The 21,577-nt window shown below is 40.9% G+C and overlaps 1 protein-coding gene across 2 annotated transcripts in view; it reads right to left on the reverse strand.

Moving 5' to 3' along the window:
• The window catches only part of PRIM2 (DNA primase subunit 2), a 218,895-nt gene that overhangs the window by 10,861 nt on the left and 186,457 nt on the right, over nt 1-21,577 (reverse strand). For both annotated transcript variants that reach the window (XM_084754859.1, XM_084754860.1), the window contains one exon: nt 15,882-15,964. In XM_084754859.1, the coding sequence (XP_084610985.1) occupies nt 15,882-15,964 (83 nt within the window). The remainder of the gene's footprint in view (nt 1-15,881; nt 15,965-21,577) is intronic.

A 21,577-nucleotide genomic window follows, 5' to 3' on the forward strand; every position in this document is an offset into this window, starting at 1 on the left:
GAAAGATGATGCAGTCAGGCACAGTACTTCTTCACAGTATTGTTTTTCCAGCATAAAGCCTCAAGACTACAAAAAGACCACTCCCTGCAACACTGACTTGTGTTGCCATACCGGAATGCTCGGAATTGGGTTCCTGACTTAATAGAGGTTTATGGGCTCACAATTTTGAAGATTAAAGGTCCAAGATAGTGAAGTTGCGTCAGTTTGGCATCTATTGAGGGTGGAAGAAATGGAAGAAAGCTATCATATGACAAGAAAGGAACCCAGAAAGACTCAAGAGTCATAGTAGCCCAATCTCATGGGGTCTAGAGAACTGTTGGTCCTTCCGAGAGGATGCCCACTAAGCTGAACTCCTATGTGCTCACCACAGCGAATCTAAGCTTGTGCAAACTGAAACTATATGCAGACCATGTTCTGGAAGGATGTCAGGCAGAGATGAGATCAGCCTAGAGTAAGGATCAGAAACAGAACAGGTGACAGAAACACAAACCACACAAAGGTGGACACTCACGTAAAGAACACATAAAGAAGCTGGGCGTGGTGGCTCACGCCTTTAATACCTGCACTCAGGAGGCAGAAGCAGGCAGATCTTTGTGAGTTTGAGGCCAACCTGGTCTATAAAGCGAGTCCAGGACAGTGAGGACCACACAGAGAAACCCTGTCTTGAAGACCCCCCCCAAAAAAAGGCATAAAGAAGCAAATAGTAAGAAGAGTGAGCCAGGTGGGGGAAGAATAAAAAGCCAGGGAAAGAAGGAAGGTGCATGCTGTCTGCAGCCTGGTCTTTCTGGTACTCCTGTGGCTGCTGTAGCTCCACAGTGTCCTACAACAGCTGTGACAAGGACTCTCCAGTCTTCCTATTACATTCTGAAAGACCCCAGCAAAGGCTACTTCCTCTTGCAGACAGCACCAACTCCAAAGAGCAGCTGCCCTAAGGCCAGAGGGAAGTGAGCCACAGGCGTCTCTCATGCCTGCCTAACAGGGTTTCTAATTATGCTGCAGGAAAACACAACCAATGTGGAGAACATAAAATTACCAGAAGAAAACTCCATGAGGACCTAATAGTGCTCAAATGGCGTAGGACTTTCAGTTTGTCATGCTTCTATTTATAGAGCAGAGCTGAGGTGCAAGCACATCCTTACAGCAGCCTGGCTCTTGGGACACAGAAGGGCAAGGATTACGTCATATATACACCTTCATTTTCCCCACAACTCTTCAGTTATCCTCTAACAAGCGAATACAACCCACCAAGAATAATTCTAAACTCTTAAAAAAGAAATAATTCAGCTTTTCAGCTTCACAAAAAAGTACCATCAGTTTGTATTGGCTATGTTTAGTAATGAAGATTAATTATACACTATCCTCAGGACAAATTACTGGTTACTTCCCTATGAGAATTTTTTCTTTTTCCTAATTATCATTATTTTTTTAATTTAAATTTCTTTCATATAATATATTTTGATCATGTTTTCCTTTCTCTCAATTCGTAACCACAGAACTTCATGCCCCCCTCTCCCCACCATTCTCTCCCTCCCCCTCCCCCAAACACCAAACAAATGAAGCCAAACAAACAAATCAATACTCCCCTTCCCTCTCCCCCCAAAAACCCCACATAGAGTTCATTTTGTGCAGGCTGAGTTCTGGCCTGGAGCATGGCTCATTTACCCTGTGAGACCCTACTGGGGAAAATGGACTTTCCTTTCCCCAACAGCCATCAACTACAAACAGCTTCTTGGTTAGAAGTAGAACTTCTCAGTGCTAAGATTTGAAGCTGGGCAAGTCTTGTACCTGCTGCCACAGGCTATGTCATCCAGGCTGCCTTCAAGTTCATTGCCCTTCTGCTCCAGCCTCCTAAGTGCTGGCGCTGCTGACATGTACCGCCACACCTGGTAAGGAAGTCTAATCAAGTGCCATAACCAAGTTGTCTTTAAAGACGAATGATGTGCCTGGTTTTCTGATTTGAATGACTACGATCTCTCAGACTGATCTTTGCCAGTCAATCAACACATATGATGTTCACCAACACCAGTGGGAAACGCCAAACAATATAAACATAAATATCAACGCACATTGCATGTTCCAAGTCTAAGTCAAGCACAGGTGCATCTTCCTCCCACCATTTACTCTAGTGCCTGCCAATGGTGCTCAAGAAGCACTTGGCAGCAGAAAGCAGCCACCTGCCCACCCTTGGCTCTGCCAACTGGAATACTGCACATGCGCAGCTATATTTATACACTGCGCCCACCAATAAGACAAATGGCTTGAGTGACTCTAACTCAAGGTCGTTGTCTCCCTTGCTTCTTCCTAAACGGCTCAACATTTCAACACCTAGCCCACAGAGATTTCCCACTCCGTGTCTACACTTCTTTATTTTGAAAGAAGAGCTTGGTAGAAGTGGAACACGCCTGCCCGTACTACTGTGCTTCTGTTTCTTACACCCCTGGCACATCTGATGGATGCCCCACACCTCTGCTGTGACCTTCACTACGCACTTTCATTTGCTTATGGATGTCGCACGTAAAGAATTTTACTGTCTCATGTGGTACTGTGACTACAGTCTTGAGTCGATTTCAGACTTCCCTTTCCTCTCCACTGCTCAGACCCCTGGCCTATCACTCTCTCTTATTACCAGGCTTCTTGACTTTTCCTTACGACAGTCCCACACTGCTACCAGAGTCACTCTTAAAAGCCACCCCCAGCCCTACATCCAGTGTCTGCCATGGGTGCAGCACACACTACTCTGCACGATTCAAAGGCCTTTCTCATCAGACGCAGTCTCTGCCCCTGGGCTGCTCCAGCTGGTCTGGCCCTGAAGTGTTCACAGATGGACTAGGCTTTTCTACGAAGCTTAGTGGAATCCTGTCTCAAAAAATCCTAGAGGTAACATCTATGGGAGTCTTTTGTCGAAAATGTTGATTTGGTTTAATCCAGAATTAAATCTATTTGTGGTGATTGTTTGGTTGGCATCTCCAGCTGCCCTCCCCTCCCCCAACATGGTCTGGTAAATCCCACTCCTCTCTCTAACCCTCCCCCCCCCCCAGAGGAAAGCCTCCATATTCCTGGCATTCCTGGGGACTGCTCCAACCCCCTCACCTGGAGCCACAGCTCCCCAAGTCCAGCAGGTAGCAGACAATCCTTAAAACTGTCATCTACCACAGTCCAGGTGCGACTTCCTCTGGCTTCATCCTCTGAGGCTGCTGAACTCACCCAGGAGCCTCAGTTACCAAATAAACCTGCCCTTTGACACTTTTTTTTTTTTTTTTTAGTTTTTTAGTTTTCTGAGACAGGGTTTCTAGAGTCTAGATGTCCTGGACTCGCTCTGTAGACCAGGCTGGTCTGGAACTCACAGCGATCCGCCTGCCTCTATCTCCTGAGTGCTGGGATTAAAGGCACGCACCACCATCTGGCTTGTGGAAATAACCCATCGGTGATAAGTTATCACAATGGTGTTTGCTCCGTGCTGTCACAGAACTCCCGGAACACACTCTGACCTGACCTACCAGAAGTTCTCGCTCTGGCCCCTTATCATGCTGTAGTTCACTTTCACCAGGATCTCTTGCCTGTCTCCCACTGCAATGTTAGCTCCATCAGGTAGGTGTCATTAGTGTCCCCTCTCACACTATTTCTAGTGTCTTCAATGGCAAATGGAATACAGTCATCTCCAATTATTATTTAAGGGTTTAGAGATAATCGTTTGGGGTAAGGGCATGAGTTTCACAGTGCACATGTGGCTGTTAGAGAACAGCTTACTGTGGAGATGGGCATCTCCTTCTATATTTTATATGAATTCTGAGTCAAACTCAGGTCACCAAGCTTGTGTGGCAAGGGTCTTTGCCTGCTGAGCCACTGTGCCAGCCAAATGGCTCTTCATTAAAGTTGAGTGAATGTGGTTTTGCTGTCTCACATCCTCACTTCCTGCCACTGGAAAAACTCCTACTCAGTATTCAAACCTGATGTGAATACCATTCTCTATGTGACAAGATTTTCTTCTGATCTCCTTCGGATCTGTGATACCATGATTACACTGATTTTTTTAAAGAGCATTTATCATTTTTTATTACAGCAAAAGAGGTACCAAAAAATTCTTATAAAGTAATTTAAACTGTTTTCTCAAATACTGAATACCTCAGTGCAAATCAACGTTGGGGGGTTGGTCTGGTGCTATGTATTCCTAACGTGTATGTGTGCTAAGTACTGGCCCCCAAGAGCAGATGCCGCCCAGACCAGCGCTTTCTCGTGTATACTGGTCTTTGTTGTGTAAACCTTGCCTAACTTAAATTTGGTTGGTTAATAAAGTTGTAGAAGCCTGTAGGTGGGCAAAAGAAAAGCAGGCAGGGCTTAGCTTCCGGGGCTTGGGCCTCAGAGGAACCACAGGACCGCAGGCTGCAAGGAGGAAAGGAAGGAGAAGCTGTAGCAGGAGCAAAGGAACGCGGAGAGAAGGCAGAATGGACCCTGAGCACGCGGCCATGAGGGCTGGCCGGATGGAGCAGAAGCAGCCCAGGCAGGACTGATTAAGGCAAGTAACATGGGCTGTGTGGCTGGGAAACAGCAGAACAGCTTAGAGGGTTGATTCCTGCCCGGTTACTGTGCTTTAAAGCGTTTATAGTTCTAAAGGTCTCTGTCTCAATGTTTTGGGCACTAGCCAGGGTGGAGAAGCCTGCTAGAGTCCAATAGCCATGCACAGCAGACTAATGTCAGTATTTTGCATGTAGGAAACATCAACAACTAAGTGAACTGGGAAGCAGAGGAAGAACATCTGAGGACACAGGTGACAAGCCTGCCTAGCCAGAGGCATGACAAGTAGTAGTGCTGACCTCAGCTCAAGAGTTTAGCTATTACCTATTACTCTGTTTGTCCTGATAAAAAGGCAAGACAGTTCAGAGCTACTATGCCCTGTGATCTTTATAGACACAGAGAAGACATTTATACATTGATTATTTTTAAAGATCTTATAAAAAGATAAATTGCATCTAGTGGATATACTAGTAGAACAGAAAGAGAAGCCACGCTTAAAGCTTGCCACTTAATGGCTTTCCAAGGATGAGGGGGTTAAAAGGTACATATGCATTATATGCATGCATATATGTATTGTAAATAGCACATAATAAACATATATTTTATTTATAATATGTATGTTATTTGTATACTTATATTATATAAAACTGATGGTAAACACCATAGCTCTGAAGTAAATCAGCTCAGAAGATGAAGAATCTTAAGTATTTGATTTTTAAAAACAGTTAGTTAATTTTCTATTAAAGCTTGTTTCTCCAAAATAGGTGGGAACTTTGACAAAATACTTCATAAAAATGAACAAGAACAACTAAGAAAAGTAGTTTTATGCCTACAGTAGACAGGTTGAATTTATGTGACAATACCAGATATCATTCAATGAATTTCCATCTGCGTTAAAGTTTCTGACATAATGTCTACAGAAAAATGTATAACTATAAAGAATACTTTTTTAAGGATTATACTTTCTATTTTTAAAAGTTTAGTGAATGTTTTCATCAACAAAGGCAAGTATTATTTGACTTCATGTATGATTTTTCCTTGAACTATTTATTTTGAATAATATTTAAGAAACTTAAATAACAATCTATAGCCTCTAAAAAGGAAAATATATTTTAAAAATCAAATTAAATGTTTGATGTTTTTGTGACATAAGCAAAAATATAACTATGGCTATCACATCTCTTCTCTACTGCAGTTCTGAGATTTACTAATAACATTTACTAAATTTCTAATGAAAATGCACATTTTCAACAACACCACTAAGAAAAGTACCACATGCTGTTGTCGAGTCAGGAGTGGCGCCTACACAGCAGCAGACACCCATTGATGGGCGCTCCTTATCTGACCACATGACAGCCTTCTTCAGTAGCTCAGATTTACACACACATCAAGTAGGGAGCCATGCAACTTTATTGGAGCACTTATCAGCACTACCATGAAATCCTGCCATAGTTACTTTTAAGCCTTTTAAACTGTCCATTTTAAAGGATTTCTTCATTAAAAGGCACTTGCCAGTTTAGAGTTAATATGGTCAGTAGTTGCCTAAAGATTTTTGGACTGTGAAAAACAGGCTTACTAGCCTCCAAAACTACAAAGTATACATACTATTCCACACTCATTGGCTTTGACATCATTACTTAGTTTCTTAGAAGTATTAATTAGATCTACTTTTAGAAATAATTATTAATGGTTATGCTAAAAATTCTACAACAAATATTCCTTCTCTATTGAAAAACACTAAGATGAAACAAAAATAAAGACATTTGTAAATAGCATAATTTCTACTCTTGTAAATGAGTAGTTTATTTGTAAAACTGTTAGTTGTAGAAAGTCCAACACAATCGTATACAGAAGCAAATACTAAAGTACAATGGAAAACCAGAACCCAATCACTCTGCTCATGAAAAGTCTCACATGATCACACTCAGATCACCATCAGGAGCAGTGTTCTCCTATCATGCTATAACTCAGGGCACAGCTGGTAGTTTACACTTTATATGGCCACAAATAAAGGCTCAAGTGAAATAAATAAAATTACGTTAAATAGTTTAAAACAAATGTCAAAATATTATCAGTGTAAGAAATCAGTGTAATCACTTCTAGCATGTAACTAACCTAAAATACAACTAAGCTATTTTACAGTGCTTTTTGTATGAATTTTTAGGTAGTGTGCTTAATGTACAGACAGTAGTATATTAGAACTGACACCAATGGCTTGAGAGCTACACACACAGGGATAGCACTATAACACAGTTTGATGGGTGACAGTTACACAAGAGAAATGAGTAGATACACACTGCCTCTCAGGAGTGGTTTTAGTAACATTCTGCCTTTTGACACATGCAAAATTGGAGAAATCAGTAACTCAGCAGCTAGTCAGCCCATGTCAATCAGTCATACGTACTACATATAGTAACACCTCTATACAAGCTGTAAGCACAGGTCACACAAAAGGAAGTGGGCTTTTATAATTAGACTCCTTCATATTCACATTCTCTAGTTTCTTGAAAAATAGTATGAAACATGCAAAGAAACAAGGAAGTATGACCTACTCACAGGAGGAGTACACACTAGCTACAAGCAACACAGGCATACCTTAAACATATTCATTCAAAAAAGTAAAAGAAACCAATAAAATCTCATAACCAACAAAACACTGCAACTAAGTGAATGTTACATACATCTTAGATAAAATAGAACACTTCTTAGAAAAATATAAATTGTCAAAAGCAATCCAACAGATGGGTTATCAGAATAAACTATAATAAGCAAGGTATCAAATCTAAATCTAAAAACCTCCTAGCAAACATAAAAAAGCTTTAAACAAAGGAATCATGGAGATCCTTTATGAATGTATATACAAAAATCCTCAATAAAATACTAGCAAGTCTGGGCTGTGATTACAGTTCAGTGGTAGAGTGCTTATCTGTTTTGAGCAAGGAGGCTCTAGGCTTAGTCCCTGATACTGAAAAGAGTCAAAAAAATCAAAACACTAGTCAGTCAACTCCAGAAGCACATTTACAAGGATTAGAAGTCACGATCAAGTGCTGCTGTAGTGATACTAAGTGGTTCAAAACATGAAAGTCAATTGATGTAATACAGAGAGCCTTGATAAAGTGAAGCAAAAACAAAAGTATGCAATTTACCTCAGTTGATGCGGAAAAGGTACCCGATACAGCCTTTGTTGAAGATTCAAACAAAAATTCCCCTTTAAGCTAGGAGTAGGAGGGATTTACTTAAAATAATAAAGGGTACTATGAACACCCATAGTTAAAAACTGAAAGCTGTTCTTTGCCAGTAGCAACAAGATCAAGATACATTGCTATCCAGTTCAGTACTGGAAGTTCTAGCAGAGAAGGCAATTACACAAGAAATACACGGCATCCAGATAGAAAGGATGTAATATTCCATCTATTCTCAGAAGACCAGTTCTTACAGAATCCATAAAAACCTACCACAATAAGTTAATCTAACAATGCTGGTAGATACATGAATGAAAACCAGTTCTCTATCTAACATCAGGAATAAATGGCCAGAGAAAGAAGAAAACATTTCTATTATAAGGTACCAGGATTGCATTTAGAGCAAAATCATGTATGCTGGGGAGTGTAAAACACAAGAAGAAACTGAAGGAACTGAGAAAAGGAAAGCTGTCCTATGTTAGGAACTGGCAGGCAGTGTGCGTTACTACCCAAGCACACCGAGTGTAAGCAGCAAAGCTCTAGAGCTGATGCTGAAATGTACAGGAAATTACAGCAGGTTCCAAATAGCCAAGCAATATTTAAAAGGAGGAACAGAAGAATTCATAATTCTGGGTTCAAAACCCAGCACAAAGCTGTGATATCCAAACTATAGTACTAATAGCAAGACAGGCACATAGACCAAAATAATGCAACTAATAGTGCAGAAATCACCCTGTACACTGACTTGCAGTTTACTCTGTTATTTTGACACTCTACCCCTAAGCTACATACTGGCTATGCTTTACTTTCATCATACGTTCAAGACTAACAATTGACAAGCCATGTCTTTAATGACTAGTATTTGGAAAATTGAACAACAACAACACACAAATACAACTCTCACCATAACACTGTATGCAAAAATTCACTCAAAACAGATTAAAGACCCAAATTTAAAAGCCAAAACTATAGAGTGGATACAGAAAAATCTACATATCAGTCTTCATGATCTTAATTCTGGCAATGGACTTCTAGATATAACATTAGAGACACATGAAACAAAAGAATACACACATTAAAATCTGTTTCCAGAAAATTATATTATCAAGACATTAACAGACTGACTAACAAATGCTAAGTTTCCTTTCAAGGTGACATAAAGATAAGAAACTTGACAGAGGTGTTGATTTACAAACTTGTGAATACAATGAATATATGAATTATGCAACTTAAAATGACTAAGTGTATGTTAATGCAATTTATTTTAATAAAAAAGGCGCCTCCTTCACATGGCACTGCACACTCCCGCTGTGAAGCCACCTAAGTAACACCCTGTAGAACCATGTGTGCCTTCCCCAGACTTCTGAGGGTCTTCTGCGAAAACATTATAACTACAGGTTTGCTCCTGTGCTTAGAAACTGAACCTGGGCCTAGCTGAGCTGGGATCAGTTTAATATCCCACTGCACATCAACCCTGAGTTCAAGACAGAACAGAAACACAGAAAAGGCTAAAGTGTTAAGCCAAATGGAAATCTACAGGACATTCCACACAAGCACAGAATATACATTCTTCTCAGAAGTCCATGGAACCTTCTCCAAAGCACCACAAAACAAGTCTCAAGAAATTCGGGAAAAATAAAATAACATCCCACATTCTATCCGATCAAAAGGAGGGTAACATTGAAAATAAAAGTACACAGACTCATGAAAACTAGATAACACACTTGGGTAATTGGGTCAAGGAAAAAATGAAGAAGGAAATTAGAAGCTTCCCCAAATGAATGTAAGTGAAAACACAATATATTGAGATCCGTGAGACACATGAAAGAAGTCCTGTGAGGAAACTATTAGCACTAAGTGCACACATGAAAATGTGAGTTCTCACAGTAATAACTTAGTAAGACACCCGAAAACCCTGGAAGAATAAGATCAATGAATAGCCTAAAACAGTAGATGGGGGAAAAAATAATCAAATTCAGGGCTGAAACCAATAAAATAGAAACAAACAAACAATACAAGGGATCGATAAAATGAGAATGAAGAGTTGGTCCTCTGAAAAGTGGAGTCTCCTCCAAGATTCATGACTGAATTCTTGGCTACAGTTCCAGTACCAGGCATGGTTTCCTTCTTGCTGAGTATGTTTTAAGTCTAATTAGAGAGCTTTTGGCAAGCACCAAGATATGAAGGCCATCCTAGCTGGTTAGGACTTTTGGTTGTTTCTATCTTCTAGAAGTTTCCATGGTAACCCCAGGGATCATGAAAGCTAATTCTCAGGGAGGAGGCATTCAGTTCAGTTCCAGCTCATGGGCTTCCAAGCCATGCTTCTAAAAGGCATGGTGTCTTCAGCAGTAGGGACTTATCTTCCACCTCTGGGAGGCAGCTGAGGTCAACAACAATAGGCTGCATGTTTAGACATGGAATCTCTTGAACAGCCCTGACCAGCAACTCTACAGAGAATTTCACACATCTGGAAAAAAAAATTTTTGGGGGTGGGGGGGAGGTGATCTTAGGCTCTTGGAGGGAATACTGTCAGCCCAGATGAAAAACATTCATTTAAACCATATATGTATATTTATACATAGAATTATGTAGATTAATATTTCAGACATCCTTATTATCTCTTTCTTCTGTATTTCCTCCTATAGAGCATTCATTTTCCCACTTTTCCAATCAGTTGACTTGCACCCTGAGATTCACCTTTACCTCCCTCCCCACTCTGTAAAGAGACCCCCTTTACCAACTTCACTGCTCAGGTCAATTGTGCACTATAATTATTGTACCTATTGCTCCCCAACCTCTCCACCCCAATATTGGTCTCTTTTTACTTTTCTGCTTGCTGCAGTTACCCCAGGATATGTACTCACATGTGAAGATTTGGAGCTAAGGGTCTCCAATGAGAAAGAATGTTTGTCTTTCCGGGTCTGGATTACCTCATTCAATATGACATTTCCTACCTCTATCCATTTACCTGCAAAGTTTAATATTTCATTTTCCCATATTGCTAAACAGTATTCACAGTGTAAACACACCACATCTCCATTATCCTCTCATCAGCTGAAACACACACATTGTTTCTATCTCCTAGCTATTGTAAACAGAGCAGCAATGAACATGGCTGAGCTGTATTCACGGAATAAGATGTCAAGTCCTTTGGGTGTTTGCCAAGCAGTGGTATAGCAAGGTCATGTAGTGGGTTTATTTTTAGCTTTTGGGGACTTTTCCACAGTGACTTCTATAGTGGCTACAGTTTGCTCGAGTTTGCAATCCTACCAACAGTGAATGAAGGCCCATCCCTCCAGCATTTGTTGTCAACTTTTTTATTGATCTTTGCCCAGTCCTATTGGGGTAAGATGAAATCTCAAAGATATTTTGATTTATGTATACATAATTGCTATGGAAGATGAACATTTTCTTGAGATTTCTCTAAGCCATTTTTTTCTCATTTTTTGAGAACTCCCTGTTCAGGTCCAAGGCCATTTTAAACTCTGCCTTTCTGAGTTCTTTATATATTCTGAATCATAATCCTGTTACATATGTAGATGGCAAATACTCTTCCACTCTATAGGCTTCTTCTTTACCTGGCTGATTGTTTCTTTAGCTATGCAGAAGCTTTTTAGCTTTATGACATCTCACTTGGGGATCTTCACCTTGATTTTTGGGCAAAGGGAGTCCTTTCCTACCTCCTTTATCACATAGGTTTATGTTCCTTCCTAACAGTTTCAGTTAGGTCTGCCATCCATTCAGAGCTAGAGTTTTTTTGTTTTGTTTTGTTTTTTGTTTTTAAACAAGGTGATAGATATGGGTTTAATTTCATTCTTCTGCATTTGGTATTCTGCAAAATTTTTTTATTTTAATTTTTTATAAAAAACTCAATCACTTTACATCCCGATTGCAGCTCCCTCCCTCATCCCCCCCTCCATTCTCAGAAAGGGGGAAACCCTCCTGCCCTATCATGTGACCTCACCCTATCAAGTCTCATCTGTACTGCCTGCATTCTCTTCCTCCATGACCTGGCAAGGCCAGGGGAAAGTGATCCATGTGTCAGAGGTAGTCCCTACTCCCCATATTATGGGACCCACAAGGAGACAGTGCTGCCTATTGACTACATCTGAGCAGGGGTTCTAGGTCCCCACCATGCATAATCCTTGGTTGGTGCACCAATCTCTCCAGGCCCCACCCCTGGGCCCAGATTTGTTGGTTCCATTAGTCTCCTTGTGGAGCTCCTGTCCCCTCCAGGTCCTTTATCTCCCAACTCTTCCATAAGACTCCCTGTGCTCCACCACAAAGTTCAGCTGTGTGTCTCAGCATCTGCTTCGATCTCCTGCTAGGTGGAGTCTTTCAGAGGACTTCTGTGGTAGGCTCCCATCTTGTTCCTTCTCTTCAACTGCTTCTGGTGCACATTTTATTTGTCCTTCTGAATGAGAATTAAGCATTCTCCCTAGAGTCCTCCTTGTTATTTAGCTTCTTTAGGTCTGTGTATTATAGTGTGGTCCTCTTGTATTATGTAGCTATATCTGCTTATGAGTGAGTATACACCATGCATGTCTTTCTGAGTCTAGGTTACCTCACTCAGGATGATCTTTCTAGTTCCATCCATTTGCCTACAAAATTCAAGATTTCCTTGTTTTTAATAGCTGAGTAGTATCTAAATTTCTTGTATCGGTGTGGGTGTGTCTTTCCTTAGTTTGGGGACATTTTCTTCTATGATCTGCTGAAAAAACTCACCTATGCCATTGGCTTGGGATTCTTCTCCCTCATCTATGCCTGTAATCCTATGGGTCTGTTTTCCAGTGTTCTATACTGCCTGTGTATTCCTCTCCTGTGTTGTAGAAAATTTTCACATTTCTTGATTGTTTGGTCAAGGCTCTACTAATCTTTGAAGTCTGACACTCCATCTTCCGTTTGATTCCTTCATTCTACTTGTAAGGCTTTCCTCTGAGTTTTCTAGTTGAGTTACTGGGTTTTTCACTTCTATCTTCATGTCAGCGTAAGTCCTCCTCGGTGCTTCTATGTCCTCATTAGATTCCTTAGCAAGTGACTGCCTTCATTTCCATCAGCCTTAGTTTGTGTTTTCTTGGGCATGACTCAGGCAGTTCTTCTCCCTAAACTCTTTCTCCTTAATTTCATTAAGCTGTTTCTTTGTGTTTTCTTTAAGCTCCTTGATTTCCTTGATGAAGTTTATGATTGTCCTTTTAAATCTTTGGTCCTGGGGCTCAGTAGTTAATTCTTATCAGCAAACATTTCTATAGTACTGGCAGATTTTGGAGAGAAGATATTGGCTTGTATTTCGTATTGTTGGTATTTTTGCATCTAAGTCTGACAGGGACAAAGCAGGTTTGGCTGAAGAGAAGATCTGTGGGTGTGTTGGGCCTAAGTCACATGGAAAGAAGACTGGGCTGGAACACAGGATGTGCTTCCTGGCTTAAGCCCGGAGGGTCGGGGTACTTTTGGCTGGGTGGACAGGTTGGATATGGTGTCAGGGGTTCCTTTGGCTGGGTGGGTAGGGGTTTGAGAGGATCCTGCCCTAAGCCTAGAAATTGTTTGTGCTGTAGGAACAGGTGCCTAGACTAGGCTGGGGTACTCTATGTGGGACCCAGGCTAGACTTAGTAAATTGTGGAGAAGGCATGAACGGGAAGCTCAAGGATGCTCACAGGCTAGAACCTGGAAGAGAACGTGGGAAGTCTAGCTAGATGGGGTGGTTTGAAACAATGGTTGTCAATGGTTGCAGGTAGGGTGGGTCCTGGTAGAGGCCAGATGGCCAGACTATGCTGAGTGTGAAACCAGGCTAGGACTGGGAGGCTTCAGAAAAGGCATGAGTGGTGGGAGATCCGGGAGACTCACGGTGCTAGAATCTGGAGGAGGAAATGCAGAGTCTGGGTGTGTGGAGTGACAGCGCAGAAGGGACTTGTTGGTAGCTGCGGGTAGGGTGGGACCTGGCCCCTTCTTTATTTTTAATGCTTAAATAAATCATCCCCTTAACCATATACTTAACCTGACAACCTCTTTATTAGAACATATTCTCAGTCACCCAAATTCACTTTTCTTCATTATCTTTTAAACAAATATGTTCTTGCTTTTGCTTTCCACCATTACAATGACTCCTCTACTGACACCAATAATGAGTAACTCGCTCAGCACATGCAGATGCTACTTTAAACAATCTCTGCTCAATCTCCTTTAAAAAGCTCTTCCTTACAAGGTATTTTGTGAAACTATCTTCTCAGATGTACTTCCTCCCTGTGATGATTATTCTTGGCTGTCAACTCGTCTACATATGGAACTAACTAAAACCCAAATATGGAAGCCATAGGCTCTGAGGAGTTTGTTTGTTTTTTGTTTTGTTTTGTTTTTGCTTAATTTGAAGTAGGAAGATCCATTTCTAATTGGAATCTTGGAGGTAAGAAGACACACCTTTAATCTGGATCTTTTGATCTGGAAAATCTCACCACTAATCAGGACTATGCCTTCTGCTGGGAGCCTCTATAAGGATATGGAAGGAGGACACTTGCTCTCACCTAGCTAGCAAGTCCATTCCTTCACTGGCATTACAGCTTACATCTTCAGGATTCCAGTCTATACCAAAGACCAGATGAGACATCTAGCCATGTGGACTGAGCAACTACTGGATTCTTGGAACTTCTGTTCACAGCCAGCCATTGTTGGAGCAGCTATACCACAGCCTATAACTCATTCTAATAAATCATATATATATATATATATATATATATATATATAGAGAGAGAGAGAGAGAGAGAGAGAGAGAGAGAGAGATTCATTCTGTAAGTTGTATTACTCTAGAGAAGCCTAATCCTGCTCCTATTTCTGTTCAGACTTTATTAATCCCACTTCCTCTTAACTTTGACAGTAGTAACCAGGATCTGTTTTGGCTTTTGTTCCTCTAACCTTCTCCCATAACATATTCCAGACAACCAGTTCTCAGCTAAAGTAGGATTAGAATAGAAAACAGCAATGACAAAACCTTGGCCTCAGAAGAGCTGGCTTCACCTTCAGCCACCGCCACCAGCCCACTAGTTATCATGGCTTGGCACACACAGGACTCCTTGGCTCTCTAGTAGCCTTCCCAATCTCATAATTGTAATGGTAAATGTTATCCTAGCTTCTTTAATTAGCTATAAAGCCACTTTCTCTCTGCCATTCTAATTTCTTTAGCTCTAAGACTCAACCCCCAAGCCAACTACTTCTTCTAAGTGGTCCATCACTGCCTATGTACTGGTTCTATCCTCATCACTAGCTTGAATGCCACTGGCCCTACGCATTCCTGCCTTCTATTCATGCATTCTTGCTTCCAATTCCTGACTTTCTATTAGTCCTCATCCCATGATCAACTCTTTCAGAAGGTGCTTTTTAGACTCCAGACCGCCTGCAGGCTTCCTCCTTGCCTAGAGTAAGTACTCAGAACTTAACAAGACAAGCTGAACTAACCAGACTCAATCTAAACTTTGGAGAGTAGGGTTTTCTTACACAGTGATGTCTGTCTAATAAAAATAAATAACTGTCTAAGAATGGGCAATAACTTTGATGTCTTAGCTTCTTCTAGGGCCAGGAAGGAAGGCTCCTTCAGCTGGCGCAGAATCCAAGGTGAGTCAGAACCCCACTGCAGACAACTGCCCTAACAATATCATGGTACTTTTTAAAAGTCAACTTATTAAAAGATGTACTCTCTTAAATATTTTATTTACAATTTGTGCATTTTTCAAATTCTTAACAAAACAAAGTATTTCAAAAAATCATTAGACCTAATAAGCTACCATCAGATGTACATATTAAACCAAGCGACAGCTGATGCCTACCAGAACATTCATAGCCTGCACAGTACGCTATCATTTCCTCAGAAAGGATTTTCTAAAATGAAATACTCTGCCATGAGTTTTCAGCTTCATTAATAAACCTCAATACATTAAACATTTGTTTTTAACTGAGGCCCTCAACTGATGAAGAAAAGCAGTTGTGGGGGTGGGATTTCTATGCTCGTTTACTACCAAGAGAAGTAAAACTGTAGCAGAGCAGATGGAAGAACAGGACTTTCCAAGGACCAGGAACCTGAGCAGTCAGGACGCTGGCTGTGAGCCCTGATACTACACCACACAGCATTACGTCTGTAAGCAAATCCAAGAGGACATGGCTGAGGCCGAATTGCTGAGGACCCTGAGCAGACCTGGACCCACCTGGCTGATGCCCGAGGCAGGGATCTTGTAGGACTGCATCTTCTGCTTCAGCAGCTCTGCATCGCTGTGACGGAATGGGCACCCTGCCAACAAAGCACAAGGCGGCACAACACGGTTATCGAGGGCCACACTCGAGCAGTTGCCGAAGTGCCCCTAACTGCCTAACAGCTTATTAACAAAAAGTCAATTGTCCATGGTGGGACAGCTTTCCTCTCTCTCTAAACAAGAATTTAGCTGCTCTGTTATCAGGGTACTGCCAGCTCAAGAGTTACTTAAAGCAGTGTAGCACTCTCAGGCTTGCATGGCCGTTCACTAGGAGGAGGGAAACAGTTCTGACCTTGCTGCTCTCTCACCAAAACAGAAAATCAGCAAGTAGCCATAGGAGTTACCTAAAAGTTACATACTCTCACATTTTTGTAATCTAAAAACTTTGCACTAAAGACATAGAAGAGGGGGTACAGATAATAGGAATAAAATATCCAACCCAGAAAAACATAGGATTCAGAAGAACATGGGATTCAGACATAAATTCGACACTGATCTCATGAAGCCCAGAACCCATATAAGCTTTGAGTTATCATTAGGAATTGTTTCAGACAGCCTAAGTGTCCCTCAGTAGAAGAATGGATAAAGTAACTGTGGTGCATTTACACCATGAGATACTACTCAGCTATTAAAAACAAGGAATTCCCGAAATTTTGCACAAATGGATTGAACTAGAAATGATCATAATGAGTGTGTTAACCCGAGTTAACACAGAAGCAGAAAGACTCAAATGGTATATGCTCACTTACATCTGGGTACTAGCCCAAGGGCCATGTCCCATGAAAGTCTTCACTTACCAGGAAAGTGGGACAGAGGGGAGGACATCCTATTGAGACTTTAGGTGAGAGAAGCATGGGAGAATGGGGAAATAGAAGGATCCAGAGGGTCCTAGAAACCTACAAGAAGAACATTATGACTGGTGGATTGGGGCCCAGGGGTCCTTCTCAAACTATGGCACCAGCCAAGGACAATACGTGCACTAAACTTTGAATACCTACCCAGATCTAGCCAATGGACAGGACATTCTCCACAGCTGAGTGGAGGGTGGGGACTGACTTTCACATGAACTCTGGTGCTCCATATTTGACCACGTTCCCTAGATGGGGAGGCCTGATAGCACTCAGAGGAAGGACAGCAGGCTACCAAGAAGAGACTTGATACCCCATGAGCATATACAGGGGGAGGAAGTCCCCCTCAGTCACAGTCACAGGAGAGGGGAGTAGGGGGAAAGCAGGAGGGAGAGAGGAATGGGAGGATACAAGGGATGGAATAACAATTGAGATGTAATATAAATAAATTAATAAAATATTTAAAAAAGAGAGACAAAATTAATGTTCAATTTGTCTTTGCACCAAATCCCCATCAGGTTATTCTGTTTTATAAATGTTTTCATAAAGAAACGTTTTAAGTTCATAGAGATGAGATATGATAGATATCAATCTCCATTAATAAATTTAGACCCAACAAGATAGGAAAGATGTTTATTTCAATTTTGCCAAATACAAATAGCCAAAATCACTATGAATGTAACATTTATATAATTCTTGATTGTCTCATGTTTCTTCCTGCTGTATGTAGTTTATTTTATTGGTGTGTAATAATATAAATGTATATGTTAAAAAAGAAACATAATAAAAATATTTTTACAGTAAGCAAGATATTATAGCATTTATCTTAGTATCATAATTTGTACCAAAAATATTCCAATATTTCACTTCAAGGGAAATCATCTTGAAAATATATGAAAAATACTTTAGAAAAAAGGAATTGTTTCAAAGAAAGGCTACACACCGTGTATTTGCATCATCATGAACAAAACCAAAGAATGGACAACTAGAACTTGCATGAAGGAGAACAGAGACTGTAAGCAGAGCGATACATCTGCAAGCTAACGGGGAGTGACTGCACATTGTATATGAAGTCAGGGGAAGTCAGGGGATGAAGAACCTAAGGAAAGGGGCCAGGGAGCCAAACAAATGCACTTAACAAACAACTTAACTATAAATAAAGCCTGTACTGCCACACTAGAGCTCTCTATAAACTATGGAATTATGAAAACTGCAAAATTTATAGCATATCCTTTACTCAGACTTAAAGAAATGCATTTTAGTACAGGAAGCATTTTGAGAAAATGTGTAATAGATGGTAAAGGGTCTGAGCTTCCTGGCGGGTAGACTGTGCCCCTGTGGGTGGCTCCACACAAGACTGGCCATATGGGCTGTATGAATGGAACACAGCAAATTATTTAAAACAAAAACCAGGGAGATGAAGTTGTGAGGTGAGGAGGGGTTGGCCTGAGAGTAGTTAGGGGGAACGGTGGGGACTAAACATGATCAAAACATGTGGCTACATGCATGAAACTCTCAAAGAATAAAAATACTGTATTGAATTTTTAAAAGATCCTAGGCATGAAGCATTGCCTGGGTTTGAAATATCAACTGATCACAGACAAATGTTCTATCAGCTTCATGTCCCCTCAAAAGGGGGTCTCACAAATTTCCTATAAAACAAAACTCTGCTGTGTTCCGGACACACACAACGAGCACTGAAAACATGTTAGCTATTGTCATTATTCTCAAAAAGTGCAGTAGTGAAAATAGAACAAAATTCCAATTCGAATGAAATGACGGTCCACATGAGAATTATTGGTTACTTACAGAATAATTAAGGTGAATAAAAAATGAGACTGACTGAATGGAATTGCACAAATTATACTTGACATGATGAACAGAACTGTGTAAGAGGCCTGAAAAGTAAAGCCAAGAAAAAAACTAAAGAAGCCAGGTGATAGTGGCTCACGCTTTTAATCCCAGCACTTGGGAGGCAGAGGCAAGCGGATCTCTGTGAGTTCGAGGCCAGCCTGGTCTACAAAGCAAGTCAAGGACAGCCAAGGCTACACAGAGAAACCCTGTGTTCCTTTCAAGATACGCTCACTCAAAAGTATTTGGAGGAAGTAAAGCAGCACTTGGCAAGCTGGTGTTATTCTCACAGCTGCTAGATACATTCTCTGTTCCTACTCTTCAAAGAGAACGATCTTCAGGACTGAGCAAACATGACCAAAGATGGTGAATGCACCCACAGCTAGCACCAGTGTTGAAACATAGACCAGAATACAGCTGGACCTACATAGACTCCTAACTGGTTGGTCAACTATTTTAGGTAGCATCAGGTGGTGAAATAAAATCAAAGCAGGGGACTAAATAATTTTACAAATAACAAAACAAAAACAAACACATTTCCAGTTTCTGGTTGAGCATCTAGTGAGGTCACTTCTCTACCTTAAATAAGGGGGGAGGAATTAAACTGAAAAAAAAAAAACAACAACAAAGAGATACGGTCTCAAGGCTAATTCTGAGAAGTAAGTAAATGCAGAGATTCACAAGTGACTGCAGAAGAAATGAGTAAGCAGACCCTCCCTCCCAGTTAGTGCCACTGAGAAAACCCAACTCATTGATGCATGGTTGGAGCCTCAGTATGAACACAGCAAAGAGACGCTTGGGGGTGGGGATGGGGTGAGGACAACTCTAACACTCTGTGAGTTGTACATCCAGAATCTAGCAGCATTTCAGTGTTGTCACGTGAATACAAATGAATAATAAGCCTAGCTTCTGAAGCGGGAAGGGAGAGGTAGTTACAAGAGAACACTCTGTTCTCAGAAGAAACCACCTGACAGAACCCTCGCCTGCTCTACTGCAGCCTGACGTTCTTGGGGACATTGCTTCGTATCCAGAAGCGAATCTCATTCAAGGAGAGGAACCCAGTAAAGCGCTGGAGAAGTCTGGTGTGAAGATGCTTAACAAGCAGTGGAGTTATAGCAGCAAGGATGCTGGAACGAAGAGACCAGGCTTAAAGTACCGCAGTTCACATGATAGAAAAATATGGCATGCAAGAACAGATGTTAGAGTAAGCAAGCAGACATCCTAAGCACTGCTAAAGCTACAGATTAAAAATACTATAGAAATTAAGGTTTCCTTCTGTTGTCCCCAAGATGCACGTCTTACTGGTACATATACTGTGAGTCCCATGATGGAAAACATCTATCACAGAAACAGAAATAGAAAACAAGCTATCTCAGCTATTGTGATGTCTGAAAACGTACACATCAACTCCAGAATTAGTCAAAAGAGATGTGAGGTCACTACATATTAACAAAGGGAACAACTCACCAAGAAGATAAAATTGTAAATACATACACACCAAATGTTGAGGCTTCCAATTTCACAAAACAAACATTAATGAACATAAAGGGCCAAGTAGGTCATAATAAAATAATCCTGATTGCCCATTCTAGATAGATCACCAAACCCCAAAACCAACAAAAAAGCCTCAGATTAAACTAATTATACTGAAATGCACGTAACAAATCTACAAAATAGTCCACCCAGAAGAAACAGAACGCACACTCTCTAAGTGGCAGCCATGGACCTACAGAAAATAGACCACAGTTCGTGCCACATGCATTCATAGCAGCGTGGCTTTTATATACAGTTTGGAAGCAATTAAGATGTTCTATAATAGGTGAAAAAATAACCTGTGTTGTATCTAGACAATGGAAAATTTTGATTCAGTAAGAAAGACAGATGGAAAAAAATGAACAAACCAAAGAAAGAAAGAAAGGAAGGAAAGAAGGAAGAAGAAGAAGGGAAGGAAGGAAGGAAGGAAGGAAGGAAGGAAGGAAGGAAAGGCAAGCTAGGGAGACGGTTCTGCATGCATAAGGGCATGAGCTCAGATTCCCAGCCTCCACTAGGAAGCTCAGAGTGGTGGCCTCCAGCCCAGCTGAAAAAGCAGGACCAGCTTCCGTGAGAGGCTCTGTCTCAAAAACTAAGGTGGAGAGCAATAGAGAAAGGCACCTAACACTGACTTTCAGCCTCCACTGGGACACACATGGCCACACATCTGCACATACACATGCACATATGGATACATAACAGACACACATACATATATCAACACAACCATAGATAAAATCAATTGCCCAAAAGTAGGGTAATGATTTTAAAAATCACTTTCAAAGGACATATTATCTAACAAGTTAAATAATGTTTCAAAGACTAGTTAGTAAGGTAAAACATCATAAAACAATGACAAACTTTAAAATGGGAGGCAAACAGTTAAGAGGTAGCTATCTAGACCCAAGAGAAAGGGGATGTTAATAGTAACTGTGCTTAAATGTAAGATAATGAGTACATTTTTATGTATTTTTCATATTTTCTATAGACAAAGGATTTTGAAAATAAATATAAAACAAACATAAAAAGTCAAAAGATGTGGCTGTCAGAGGTTGGGGAAAGGAGGAACACACAGGGAACCATCAAGCAGTAAAATTATTTTCTACAATAGATATGGCCTTATAAATTTGTCCACACCCATAGACTACAGACACCAAGAGTGAACCCTAATCTCAGCTTTGGGCAATAACAGCATGTCCCAGCCATTCACTGAACCACAAGATGCTGAGGATGGAGGAGGGCATCATGTGAGGGTGAGGGTGCACGGGAGCACTGACTTCCTGTTCAGCTATGCTGTGAACCTAATGTAGATCTAAAATAGCTGATTTGTTTAAAAGGGAGGGAAGGAGGAAGGGAAATGTGTGAGGCAAACAGTAAGTAAGCAAACTATGCATCTGTGAAAATCTGTACAGGTTTATGTTC

The sequence above is a fragment of the Acomys minous genome (assembly GCF_964271855.1).
Source record: "Acomys minous genome assembly, chromosome: 13".
Lineage (NCBI taxonomy): Eukaryota > Metazoa > Chordata > Mammalia > Rodentia > Muridae > Acomys > Acomys minous.